The following is a 14,283-nucleotide window of genomic DNA, read 5'->3' as shown; positions in this document are numbered from 1 at the left end:
AGCATGCAGTCCACACAGAACTGCCTAAGTTGCTCCTGTCGGGCACAGCAAGTTGGCATTGCACTAAGAACATCAGAAGAGCCCTACTGGATCAGACCGAGGGTCCATCTAGTCCAGCACTCTGTTCACACAGTGGCCAACCAGCCGTTGGCCAGGGACCCAGAAAGCTGGACATGGTGCAACAGCACCCTCCCACCCATGTTCCTAAGCAACTGATTTATATAGGCTTACTGCCTCTGATACTGGAGGTAGCACATAGCCATCAGGACTAGTAGCCATTGATAGCCTTCTCCTCCAGGAATTTGAAAGCCATTTAAAGGCTCTCCCACCCTAGAGGCTTTCAAGAGGCAGCTGGACAGCCATCTGTCAAGGATGCTTTAAGGTGGATTCCTGCATGGAGCAGGGGGTTGGACTCGACGGCCTTAGAGGCTCCTTCCTGCTCTATTCTTCTATGATTCTATGGATTGGTAGCCATCGCTACATCTTGTAGCAGTGAATTCCATAATTTTACTATGGAAGCAAACATTTCTAAATTGTGAAGGGCCACATAAGGGATTTCCACATCCCTACAATTTTCTGTGCCTCCTTGGAATGGCTTGCCTTATCTCTTGGCAACTATTATCCCTTCAATTTTTCTAGACCATCTAGTTCTCTCTCTCTCCATCTCCCCTCCACCACCGCCCACCCTCCCACTGTAAACCGCCCAGGGAGCTTTGGCTATGGGGCGGTATATAAATGTAATAAAATAAATTAATAAAATACTGAGAATAGTTGTTTTAAATGGATATTGTTGTTTTTATACTTTTGGTGTTTTTAAATTTTGTATGTCTGTTTTTAATGTTCATTGTTTTTAACTTTTGTAAACCGCCCAGAGAGCTTCGGCTATAGGGCGGTATATAAATGTAATAAATAAATAATAAATAAATTTGGTGCTGGCTCATGTGTGCCGTTAGTTGCCTTTTCAGCACTACAGTTAGTCTCTTATCATCTCTCCTCTCTCATCTCACACTATTGCCCCGCTCATCCTCTCCGCTCCTCTGATGCCATGCTTCTCGCCTGCCCAAGGACCTCCACTTCCCTTACTCGGCTTCGTCCTTTTTCTTCTGCTGCCCCTTACGCCTGGAACGCTCTTCCAGAACACTTGAGAACTACAAACTCAATCACAGCTTTTAAAACTCAGCTAAAAACTTTTCTGTTCCCTATAGCTTTTAAATATTGAGTTTGTTCTGACTCTATACTGTTTAGCTTCACCCTACCCGGTGCCTGTTTACACTTCCCTGTGCCTGTTTGCATTCTCTTTCCCTCCTTATTGTTTACTACAACTTTATTAGATTGTAAGCCTTTGCGGCAGGGTCTTGCTATTTACTGTTTTACTCTGTACAGCACCATGTACATTGATGGTGCTATATAAATAAATAAATAATAATAATAATAATAATAATTAATAATAATAATAATTATCAGGAATCCATTGCCGGTCTCCATTGAGTAAATTCGAAGGTAAATTCCTAAACCACAGAGAAGTAGAGCCAGAACAGGACTTGGCCTGCTGTATCTTGAAGGAGTTAAAAATCGACTCGGATCTTCTGACGAAACTTTCCACATATGTATATTTATCTGTTCCTCTGTCCGTCAGGCCAACCCTAACAGTGAAGAGATTTGGCTGGCTGCTGTGAAGTTGGAATCTGAAAATAATGAATACGAACGAGCCAGGAGGTTGTTGGCAAAGGCTCGTAGCAGTGCCCCGACGGCCAGGGTAAGTCACAGGTACCTCCGAGGGTGCTTTCCCATTGGAAAGGGCAACTTAAAGGATTAAGGGGATGGAGGATCTCCCCTGTGAGGGAAGGTTACAACAGCTGGGATTGTTTAGCTTGGAGAAAAGGAGGCGAAGGGGAGACATGATAGAGGTGTACAAAATCATGCATGGTGTGGAGAATGTGGAGAGGGAGACATTTTTCTCCCTCTCTCAAAATACTAGAACCCGGGATCATCCCATGAAGCTGATGGGTGGGAGATTCAGGACTACCACAAGAAGTAGTGATGGCCGCTAATTTGGATGGCTTTAAAAGGAAGATGGATAAATTCCTGGAGGAGAAGGCTGCCAGTGGCTACTATAGCAGGGCTCTTATGTTCTTACGATATCGCTGCCACCCACATTCTAGTGAATGTATGACGGCCATAGCTAGACCTAAGGTTTATCCCTGGATCGTCCAGGGGTCAAACCTGTTCATCTAGGTGACACACAGGGGATCCAGTGCTCAGGCAGGGGCAAACCCTGGATGATCCCAGGATAAACCTTCGGTCTAGCTGTGGCCCATGTTGCTGTTACTGAACCTGACTCAGGGCAGGCAACCCTAATGTGGGGTGGGGAGGAGGCAGATGACCGCCACCCACCTAGCCCTCCACCAGCCACATGTTGTCGGAGGGTGGGACCATGCCCCCTGACGTCATTTGGTTCCCGGCGGCTGCCTCGGGAGGATCATCTTACGGGGCTACTAGGAACCCATTTCACCTCCACTGCACCTCCTCCCACTGGGAGGAAGATGCAAGGCAAGGCAAGTCGCTGTTCTCCCAGTCCCGTGGCAAATCCGTTGCTACCAACAACCAAAACGTGGTCCTTAGAGCCACGGTGTGAACATGAAAAACCTGGTAAACTGAGCATTTGTTTGGCTTGGAATGCGCACCGAACTCTCTCTCTCTCTCTCTCTCTCTCTCTCTCCATCTTCTCAGGTCTTCATGAAATCTGTCAAACTCGAGTGGGTGCTCGGGAACATTGCTGCAGCTCAGGAACTTTGTGAAGAAGCCCTGAAGCACTACGAAGACTTCCCCAAGCTGTGGATGATGAAAGGGCAGATCGAGGAACAGGAGGAGCTGATAGAAAAGGCCCGAGAGGCCTATAACCAAGGGGTAAGGACAGAACCAGTTTCCCAGCCCTCCTCCCCACCACCTTGAGGAGGAGAAGATAATGGGCTCTTTTCTAAACTCCTTGAGTAGCTCGGAAATATCTCCGCAATCCAGCATCTCTGTAGAAATCCAAAGAAGAGCAGCAAAGGTCAGATTCCTGGCTCAGGCCTGTTCAGCTACTGCATGAACCTTGCAGACAGGTGCCAGAAATTTACCAGATATGTCTACAATTTTTCCACTGTTGTATTCACATCCAGCTCGAGCGGTTCTTGTTATTAAACAAGGATTCTTGTTCTGGGAAAGTGACTTGAGTTGCAAGGCCTACCTGAATGATAAACGAGGAACTCTAAAGGTGTGCCCAACTTGCAGATTAGTGGGGGGGGAACTTAGAAAAGGACAAGCACATTTATGGCTGCCGTCTATTTTTCCACGGTAGTGAGGAGATCTTGGGTCGTTCCTGCATGGAAGAGACTGTGCCTGCCATCTTATTTATTTATTTATTTATTTATTGCATTTGTATACCACCCCATAGCCAAAGCTCTCTGGGCAGTTTACATAATATTAAGACACTTAAAAACAATATACAAAAGTTAAAAACCACAAAAACATACAATATACAAGCGAAGGAAGATAGATGCTTTTGAACTGTGGTGTTGGAGGAAAATTCTGAGAGTGCCTTGGACTGCAAGAAGATCAAACCAGTCCATACTCCAGGAAACAAAGCCAGACTGCTCACTTGAGGGAATGGTATTAAAGGCAAAACTGAAGGACTTTGGCCACATAATGAGAAGACAGGATACCCTGGAGAAGAGGCTGATGCTAGGGAAAGTGGAAGGCAAAAGGAAGAGGGGCCGACCAAGGGCAAGATGGATGGATGATATTCTGGAGGTGACAGACTTGACCTTGGGGGAGCTAGGGGTGGCGACAGCCGACAGAAAGCTCTGGCGTGGGCTGGTCCATGAAGTCACGAAGAGTCGGAAACGACTGAACGAATAAACAACAACAACATACAATATACGCATATACCACTGTAAAAACTTTTTAAAAAGCTAAAGAACCAGACCCAGGCTCATTTCAGATTGCTAAAGTGATTGGCTTGCATCCACTGGTGGAAAACCTCTACTTCACCACAGGCTTCAGTGGACATGGGTTGCAGCAGGCACCAGCTGTGGGCCAAGCCTTAGCTGAGATCATCCAGGATGATAAATACCAGGCCATCAACCGTTCTCCTTCAATAGGTTCATCAGAGGGAAGAAGGATCTAGAGAGGAATATCATCTAAACACATCCGAGTGCTGGGAATCCCTCCTGATGCTTTTGAGGAAGCCATGGGTCGCTTCTGGTTAGCACCTAAAAGAGGACGCTATCCAGAGCTGCTATGTTCGTGACATTTGTAGTGCTTCTAAAGATACCGAATGGCATATAAATAGCCTTGGGCCGATATTTGTAAACCACCCAGAGAGCTTCGGCTATGGGGCGGTATATAAATGCAATAAATAAATTTTAAAAAAATGCCTGAGAGAAAAGTCTTGACCTGGCGCTGAAAAAATAACTACGTCGGCGCGCCAGGCAGGCTTCGTCAGGGAGATTGTGCCACAGTTGGGGAGGCCACCACGGAGAAACTTTGCAGTTGGATGTGCACTTTGCTCTCTCTAGTAAGAGTTTATTTATTTATTTATTAGATTTCTATACCGCCCAATAGCCGGAGCTCTCTGGGCGGTTCGCAAAAATTAAAAACATTCAAAGTATAAAACAACAGTATAAAACCATACTATAAAATACAATATAAAAGCTCAACCAGATAAAAACAGCAGCAATGCAAAATTACGAATTTAAAACAAGTTAAAATTTATTTATAGACCGTTAAAATGCTGGGAGAATAAAAAGGTCTTCACCTGGTGTCTAAAGGCATATAATGTAGATGCCAAGCGAACGTCCTTAGGGAACTCATTCCACAGCCGGGGTGCCACAGCAGAGAAGGCCCTCCTCCTGGTAGCCACCTGCCTCACTTCCTTTGGCAGGGGCTCGCGGAGAAGGAACCCTGAGGATGACCTTAGGGTCCGGGCAGGCACATTTGGGAAGAGGCGTTCCTTCAGATAACCTGGCCCCAAGCCATTAAGGGCTTTAAATGTTAATACCAGCACTTTGAATCGGACCTGGACTGGCAGCCAATGAAACTGGAAAAGGACTGGCGTAATGTGATCTCGCCGGCCAGTCCCTGTTAGTAAACGGGCTGCCCTGTTTTGTACCAGCTGAAGCTTCCGGACCGTTTTCAAAGGCAGCCCCACGTACAGCGCATTGCAGTAATCCAAACGAGAGGTGATCAGAGCATGGATCACTGTAGCTAGGCTATCTCTGTCCAGATAAGGGCGCAGTTGGTATATCAACCTAAGCTGATAAAAAGTGCTCTTTCCCCCCCTTCCTCCTCCCAACAGCTGAAGAAGTGCCCTGGCTCCATCCCCCTCTGGCTCTTGTTGTCCAGGTTGGAAGAGAAGGTCGGCCAGCTCACCCGCGCAAGAGCCATCTTGGAGAAATCTCGTTTAAAGAATCCTAAGAACCAAGACTTGTGGTGAGTGAGACATCTTACAGCGATTCTGTACCTTTCGGTGTTCTGCCTCGGGGATCTCTGGCAGCTTTCACGACACAGCGCTTTTACCCTCCTGCAGGTTGGAGTCGGTGCGGCTGGAATACCGAGCTGGGTTGAAAAACATTGCCAATACGCTGATGGCCAAGGCTCTGCAAGAGTGCCCCAACTCCGGTAATAGAGGAAATCTTTTTTTTCCTTTTGCACGTGGAGTCTCCCGCTGACCTTTGCTTAAGATGTGATTTAATTTCTTTAGAAACAAAAACATCCCTCCATTAGTATTGCACGTTGTGGCCAGCTGGCAGCCCACCCTTAAGAAAGCCGGATACGCCTGCTATATTCATTATATTCGTGCTGTGTGAGACCCCCTCGCGTTATATTACCCTGCGACTTGTACAGAGCATTTCTGTCTGCTGTGAACAGCGGAACTGAAACATAACGCGAACGGGATCCTCGGTTGTTCACGAAATTTAAATGGAACTCGGGCAACCTAGGAATATGGAGCTTGGCACTGGGAGAGCATTGTGACGGTGGCGGTGCATGAGAATCATCGCATCAGGACACTGTTGGGCGGCTTGCCAAGTTAGCAGACTGCTGCCCCCAGACCCTGTTGATGTTACTTTGGGAGAAGCGCCATGCCAGGAAGTTGAGCTTGCCTTGAGGGATAACTGTAGTCAAAGCCCACTGAATTTCCACGACCAGTTGATCGTGGGCAGTAACGATCCATGAACCAGAGAGTATTTTCCTCAGCAAAGCAAGCAAAGTTGCTTCCTTGGGAACATCTTTTGGGAGGTGCATTGAACACGACCCAGTGATGTTAAAACTCCTCTGGACTCGTGTGCCTCTTTCTTCTGCATCATTTCCCCCCTCCTTTCCCTCTTCAGCATGAACCACCGCGCATGGCTGCATGCACTGACGTGAATGGTATCTAAGGCTGGAAGCTGACTCATAAAGCTACACCAGGGGGGTGGGCAACTGTGGAGGCGTGGTGCCATTTTGCCCTCCCCCCCCCAAATCCTGTGTGTAGAGAAGGGAGGGAAAATGGGGTTGATCCCCAAATAATTTGTAGTGATCTGGTGGTGGTGGTGTATTAAGTTTAGTGTGGGTGCGCTGAGCTGAACCTCTCCTCCTAGCACTGTCTCTCCCCTCTCCTTGATTTTCATCCAGGGGTTGAACTAGATGATCTCTGAGTTCCCTTACAACTCTGATTCCGTGATTATATAGCAGTAAAGCTCTTGGGTTTAGGCCTAGCAGGCAGCCCCCAAACCAGACACTATTCAGCACAACAGTGGGCGTCTTCAAGAAAGAGACAGAGAGAGAACAGCCGTTCCCCCCCCCCCGTTTTTTTTTCCTCCTCCTGAAACTTCTTGTACCCGTGTAGGACTTGAATAGCACTGCCAGGCTCCTGTTCAAGTTGGCTTGAGTTTTGGATTGGAGTGCTCCTCTGGCTCTGTGTGGGTATAGATATAGATACACACATACATCTGCCTGCTTAGGCGAGCAGTTCATCTATCGGACAACGTGGACTCTTGGAGCCCCTAAAATTTATGCGGCAATATGTGTTGGTCCTTAAAACCAGAAGCCATTGGTCTCTTCGATGCAGAGTGGAAGATTTCAAACTCATTGTTTAAAAGCAATCGTGGTTTGACGTGTGAAAGATGTGTAACGCGGGTTTACACATGTAAAATGTGGACGTCTTATGAATGTAGCTATTTTGGGAAGGCGAGGGTTGTGCCTGCTCTTAAAATCCAAATGGGCCAATATAGAGATGTAGTGATGGCCACCAATTTGGATGGCTTTAAAGGGGGGCTGGATAAGTTCCTGGAGGCGAAGGCTATCCATGGCTACCAGCCCTGATGGTTGGGTGCCATCTCCAGTATTCGAGGCAGTGGGCCTGTGTGCACTAGTTGCCGGGGAACATGGGTGGGAGGGTGCTGTTAAACCATGTCCTGTTTTTTCATCCTTGGCCGATGGCTGGTTGGCCACTGTGTGAACAGAGCGCTGGGCTAGATGGACCCTTGGTCTGATCCAGCAGAGCACTTATGTTCTTATAAAAATGTAGAAAGCACTTTGCTTTCTACCTTGTGGAAAAGCTGTGCTTAAAATAACTAACAGCAGCCCATTAAAACTTCCGCTTTCCTTTCGGAAAGGGAATAGAGCCGTTCTCTTCAGGGTTTCTAATTGACGGCTGTTAATTTATGAAAGAGGAAAGCTCCCCTGGGAGGCAAGTGGAATTGTTTGTGCTTTCTTGGATCTGGGTAGTCCATCTTGTGCCTCTTCTTGGTCCACTAAGCTGCAGTCTCCGGCGAGCTTCTGCAGAGACACCCTCGTTCTGCTGTGGAAACCGTCAGACATCATCCAGATGGCGCATGTTTCAGTATCCTGACACACATCTCTCTCTGGAGGGTTGTACTCGGTCTTGTTTGCTTATCTCCAAAGAGATGAGAGCTGATGCTTGAGAGATGCTCTGTGTGAATCTATCTGCCGCAATTAAAATTCCACACCTAATGGCTTTCTTCTCAGCTGTCTGTGTGGTCCTGATTGAGTACTGGCTTGTCTGCGGCCAAGTGCCAGAAGCAGCCAGGGTTGCCAAGCTGCCACCTATGGAGAGATTATTAAGTGAGGAAAGAGCTTGCAAATTTTCAGGTCAATCAGCCCCACTGGGGTGCATTTGTTTGTCCTTGGATGTTGAATGGCTTGACTGAAAAATGTTCCTCTTGATAATGATCCGTGGATGCTTCAAATAGAGACACCTGAAAATGTAAATAAAGACAGAGGCTTAAGGGATTGATTGGGAGGGGCAGGGATTTTTTTGCGGGGGGGGTGTTTGCAGGTGCACCTTTACAGATGTAGTGAAAGTATGCCCAGGTAGATCCCAATTTGGAGGTACAGATGTACTGTTGATCCTGGCAGTCCTGGAGCAGTGGTTATTTCAACACGAACTGGGCCCCTCCCAGTCAGGGATGCTTTAGGGTGGATTCCTGCATTGAGCAGGGGTTGGACTTGATGGCCTTATAGGCCCCTTCCAACTCTCCTATTCTATGATTCAGTCCACATGGAATACCCCCCCTCCCCCAGATTGGGCAGTCTACACGTACTGCTTCTTGCAAATGTTCTACGATGAATGCATCAGGACATTCCCCGCTCAGCGCTTGCTTGGGAGTGCAAAATGCAGCCCTCAGGGCGCGGCCCTGTGATGCTGCTTTCGGGGCTGCCTTGCCAAGCTGGATATTACTCATTTTATGTCTTCTGCGTTTCCACACCTGTAAAAGCCCAAGTGGGCTTTGCTAACCGGTGTCTGGATTTTGTATTTTTTTGTGGTTTTTATCCCACCTTTCCTCTCAGAACACAAAGCACCCAAGGCAAAGAATATAATACATTGAAAACAGTCAATAATAATAATAATAATAATAATAATACTTCAGGTTCAACAACAGCAGAAAAATAGCTGCAAATCCAAACTCCGTACTATAGAGGAAGCAAGGCACCCAAAAAGAAGTCAGGCCAGGGCTTTTTGAAACAACTGATGGCAGAAGATCAATCGAGAGGGGGGCTGGACGTATCTCCTGGGGCAAGTAGGCGTTCCACATCATTGGTGGCATAGCAAAGTCGGCTCTTTCCCGTGAACCCTCCAGCAACACAGTTCAGGCAGGAGTGGAGCATGCAAAAGGGCCTGTTCCGCTGATTTAAATGGATGGGCAGAGGGTCATATGGAAGGGGATGGGGTGAGGATCTCAGTCATTAATCCCTCCTGCTTGTGTTGCCAGAGGGCACAGGGCTGCGGAGGCTGATCCAACACGGGCATGAATGATGAACGTTAAACGGGAGTTTCATCGCCCTCCTCCACTTCAGCTTTACTTCATGGTCAGACCCCTTCCAATTCAGCCCTCAATTTGTATGTTGCAATAATCCCGGAGGAAGAGGCAACCTGACACTCTCTTGCGCAAGCTCTGATCGTGGAGAACGTTGCTTTTAAAGCTTTTCTGGCAACAAAAAGTGTATTTCCAAAGCTACTAGAATTAAAAGGGAGGATTCATTCCGTGAGAGCCTCCTGGTTCTGCCTGGAGGTTATAATGCCCGCTGCTTATAAGCCATGGTTACTTAACCCTAGTCTTGGATTGGTTCTTATGTGCATCTCTTCTGACTGTGTAGGAATCCTGTGGTCAGAAGCCATCTTCCTAGAAGCCAGACCCCAGAGAAAGACCAAGAGTGTGGATGCTCTGAAGAAATGTGAGCACGATCCCCACGTCCTCCTGGCGGTGGCCAAGTGAGTAATGGTACCTGTTTATTATCCAAAAGAGGGTCTATAATCCTACAAGGCAGTTAGCAAAGTTGGGTATGCTGCCCGGAATCCTGAGCTGTTCGGATTCCATTCTCTAAAAAAGATCAAGTGTCTAATCCTATGGGTGCTCTTTGCTGAAAGCTGAGAGATTACGAAGTCGTATGAAGGTAGCAACAGTTGACGTGTATCTTGCAATGCTCTTTATTCCACCCTCCTTGCCCTAACAATGTTTATTTTCATATGGCAATCCCTAGAGGAAATGTCTTCCGTTCTTAAGGCTTGGGGCAGGTTAGAAAAAATATGCATGCTATTAAAATCCTTTATTATGTGTAACACTTTCCTCCCCCCCCCCCCCAAACTCGTGATTCCTGTGTGCACCTCTGGCCAAGGAGTCTGCTGGTTAGTGTTGCTCTGATAGGCCTACAGAGAAGGGTGCTTCCTTTTCATGTGTAGCAAGCAGTTTTGTGTCCCTTCACGGGGAGGCTCAGATGGCCCTAATAAGGTCAACTTGGAGCCTTCCACAAATCCACCCGCCAACAGGTCAGGGGTGAGATAATCTCTGAACTTGGCAAGCAAGAATGCTCAGGCAGGCAGGCTGCATGACAGCAGCTCAGTTGGGCAGCCAGGGAGAAAGTGGGGTAGGTTTGGGGGAGACAGCATTCTCTGGTTCTGAATGACATCTGCAAAAGATTTCTTTTCTTTCCCTTTCTGGGAATGCTGTAGGTCTGGTTGGCGGACTGTGGGGAGGGGCACTGCCACACCATTTCTGCTTCCTTTCCGGTGCCGCTCAGTTCGTTTTGCTCCCCTCCATGTGCAAAAGGGCTTCCCCCATTCAGTCCTCCATGCTCCCCCACCCCAGCACTAACTTTCTGCTTGAACTCAACAACAGCAGCTGCTAACCCTAACCCACCCCAGCCTCCATCCCTCACCTTGAAAAAGTATCCCTTCCAGGCAACAAGCTCCTGTGCTGCCTTCCTTCTAACTGCAGGTAGATTTTCCTTTTAAGAAGCAGGAATTGATTAACTGACTGGATGGGAGAAGGCAGAGGGCAATTTCAAATCTCCCTTTTACTTCCTTTTCTCAGCCCCACTTGCAGCTAGTTTCTCTCTTCCACTCTCCATCAGAAAGAAGACCAACCCTCCGTTGTTTCCTCCTCTGGAGGCTGATTGAGATAAACAACAACAATAACAACAAAAGTCTGGGTTGTGAAGGGGAGCTGCTGAAGGGAGGGAAGAAAACTCTGGAGTGGATTTCTTTTAGAGGAATCTAAAAGAAATCCGCTATTTGCCAGGGAAGTGAGGGCAATGTTTAATTTTCAGAATAAGGCTGAAAAATCCAAAGGATTCAGGGTGGGGTTTTTTGTGGGGGGGGGGGCAGTGCCCTCTTTGTTGTGAACTCTTCTTAATTCTGTGGGAGAGGCAGGCTTCCACTTGCTGGGTGGAAATGGAAAGGCATGCTGCACGGGTTCAGAGACACTTTTACTATATTTTTGCTGGATACTAGAAATAATATTTGGCTACCAAGCCCAGACGTAATTTGTGGAGCTTTGGCCAACTGACGTGCCAAGTAGTAGCAAATATTGTAGGGGCTTTGAATCTATGTTCCAGAGATTTCAGTAGTTCCTGGAATGCTTGCCAGGGTTTCCTCAAACAGAAAATCAGTAATGGAGAAACTTGCCCATCACAAACCTCACCCGCACCCCCGTTTCCTTGCAATGCTCAGGGGAGCTTTGAGCGTGCTCTGTATGACACTCGGTTCAGGTGGAGTGTGGCAAAAGCCAACAGGCCTGGCCAGCATTGCTCCACATGACTGAGTGTGCACCTCTAGAATGTGGCACAGGATCCTCTGGGGTTCCTCAGCATACAAGTTAATGTGGAAATGCATTCCTGAAGGTAGACCGTTTCAAGACGGCTGTGATCGTTGTTTTGGAGATGAATTCGTAGGTTTCTGCATCTGCGGGATTTCAAAGTAACGACGAAGGAGGAGGCAAACTCTGGTGCTCAAAGAAAGGAAGAAAATTTATTGTGCTCTATGTGTTTCAGAGAAGATGTCTCCTTCAGGAGCTATAAAACAAGCAATTAAATTCACCATAGGAATAATAATAATAATAATAATAATAATAATAATAATAATAATAATAATAATAATAATAATAATAATAATATTTCTTACCTGCCTCTCCACTTGGATCGAGGCAGGGAACAACAATGAATATAAAACACATTAAAAACATAGCATACATGATTAAAACAAAGTAAGCCAGAAGTTTCAACAGCCCTGGGCAACAGTTTCTGCAGCCCCCTAAGGGAAGCCACTTCGCTTTTTCCTATGGTCATCCAAGCAATGTTTCATTGTCTTGGTCGCTGTCCTGGCCCTCCTACGTTGCAACCCCTGATCATCAACAGAGCCCTGTAAATAGCTTTCAGCAACATCATGGCGCTACACCCTGCAAATCTTACAGGTGGTGCTTCCTCCTTTTCTCAACCGTCACAATTTAAAAGTTTAGCAATATTCATGTTTACCAGAGCATAAAATGTATGTAGCGGAACAGCTCGGCCTGCCCAACAGCGTTAAAATGACAACAGGTTAAAATTGCTTATTTATTTATTTTTATTTATCTATTACATTTCATTTCTATACCGCCCAATAGTCGAAGCTCTCTGGGAGGTTCACAAAAATTAAAACCATGAAGAGCATAATAAAACAACCAACAATTTAAAAACACAAATACAACATACAATATAAAAAGCACGACCAGGATAAAACCACACAGCAAAAATTGATACAGGTTAAAATATGAGATTAAAACAGCAGAGTTTAAATTTGAGTTAAATTAGGTGTTAAAATGCTGAGAAAATAAAAAGGTCTTCAGCTGGCGACGAAAGGAAAACAGGGTCTTGCTATTTACTGTTTTACTCTGTACAGCACCATGTACATTGATGGTGCTATATAAATAAATAATAATAATAATAATAATAATAATAATAACAATGTAGGCGCCAAGCGAACCTCTCATTCCACAGCCGGGGTGCCACAGCAGAGAAAGCCCTGCTCCTAGTAGCCACCTGCCTCACTTCCTTCGGCAGGGGCTCACGGAGAAGGACCCCTGTGGATGATCTTAAGGGCTGGGCAGGTACATATGGGAGGAGGCATTCCTTCAAATAACCTGGCCCCAAGCCTTTTAGGGCTTTGAATGTTAATACAAAGCCGTTTAGGGCTTTGAATGTTAATGTTAATTGCTGGGTCTTGACTGAGCCTCCTTTGTGATGTGCAGAAACTGGCCCCTGTGAAAAAGCAACAAACTTTAAGACCTGTGGAGAGTAGTGCAAGCTGCATCCTGGGGAGTTCAGCCCATGAGTTCTGGCTCAGTCCTTGGGTTCCCTCTGCAGCTGGGCTCCCAAGTCCTCGACTGGCTGCTTTGCAGGTGGAATTTCATACTTGACAGCTGCGCTCTTTGGAGGATGGGATCTAAATTGGCTGTAAACTTCAACGTTGCATATAGTCCGCCAAGCGCGCCACTTGTGCCGCTCACATTCATATCAGGGCGGCTTGCAGAGCAGCCGGCCCTGTGCCCGATGGGTAAACCGAACAGTCTTCCATTTCCTGATCATTGTGCTTGTTGGGAGAAGGCTGATTTTGGGCTGTGTGTTTGTGCTTTGCATGAGACTGTGGGACTGGGCAAGTATTGGATTGGGTGTTGCAGGGTCCTTGAGCACTGAGCAAATAAACCAAGAAAAGTTCGTCTTGGCTTGGACACACATGGTTTGCTTCTTTCCCTAAAACAGCATCTCTGTGCAAAGATGAAAGGTATTTTGGGTTCTGCAGTTTTATCGCCTTGCGAAGGGCAAAATCCGAGGCGCATCTCCAGAGTTTCCCCCTCTGCCTTGGATGTGAATTAGTACTTTGTCAAGACAAATGCCCAGACTGCTATATATCATCAGAAAGCAACGATTGCTCTCTTTACCTCATCCTCTCTTTCCTAACTTTCTTCTGCCCAGGTTGTTTTGGAGCGAGCGTAAAATCACCAAGGCTCGGGAGTGGTTCCATCGGACAGTGAAGATAGACTCTGATCTGGGGGACGCCTGGGCTTTCTTCTACAAATTTGAGCTTCAGCACGGCACAGAGGTAACTTGACGGGAGAGATCTACTGACTTCAACGGGACCTGTTGAAGAGGCTTTGCTGATTTGGGAAACTTCAGCGAGGCAGGGACAGGGTCGTGTTGCTGTCCCGTTTGCAAATGTGCAGAAGCTGAGATGGGGCTGCATTCTAGGTTTCTTGGGATTGTGGAAAGGGGGTTCAGGAGAGGCTGGGCCAGGATTCTGTTGAAACTTCTTCACCTGCTTTATGCCTGAAGAGCCCTTTTTGAAGGGTGCAGCTTCCTCCCATCCTCATAACTCATGGAGGTATCCCTCCACTTGGTCTGTCAGCAGTACTCCCTGTACTAACGGAGGCCTTTCTAACAGTGCCCAGGATTGGACCTGTGGCTACTAATCCCCAAGTTCTTTGATAGAGA

At 46.9% G+C, this 14,283-nt stretch overlaps 1 protein-coding gene across 1 annotated transcript in view; it reads left to right on the top strand.

Annotated features, from left to right (window-relative positions):
- PRPF6 (pre-mRNA processing factor 6) overlaps positions 1-14,283 on the top strand; it is a 46,910-nt gene that overhangs the window by 30,756 nt on the left and 1,871 nt on the right. The window contains exons 15-20 of the mRNA XM_063147312.1: positions 1,637-1,756; positions 2,731-2,907; positions 5,339-5,472; positions 5,570-5,661; positions 9,640-9,754; positions 13,768-13,894. Of these exons, the coding sequence (XP_063003382.1) occupies positions 1,637-1,756; positions 2,731-2,907; positions 5,339-5,472; positions 5,570-5,661; positions 9,640-9,754; positions 13,768-13,894 (765 nt within the window). The remainder of the gene's footprint in view (positions 1-1,636; positions 1,757-2,730; positions 2,908-5,338; positions 5,473-5,569; positions 5,662-9,639; positions 9,755-13,767; positions 13,895-14,283) is intronic.

This window comes from Elgaria multicarinata, chromosome 1, assembly GCF_023053635.1.
Source record: "Elgaria multicarinata webbii isolate HBS135686 ecotype San Diego chromosome 1, rElgMul1.1.pri, whole genome shotgun sequence".
In the NCBI taxonomy this organism is placed as follows: domain Eukaryota; kingdom Metazoa; phylum Chordata; class Lepidosauria; order Squamata; family Anguidae; genus Elgaria; species Elgaria multicarinata.
This window is presented reverse-complemented; position numbering and strand designations above follow the sequence as displayed.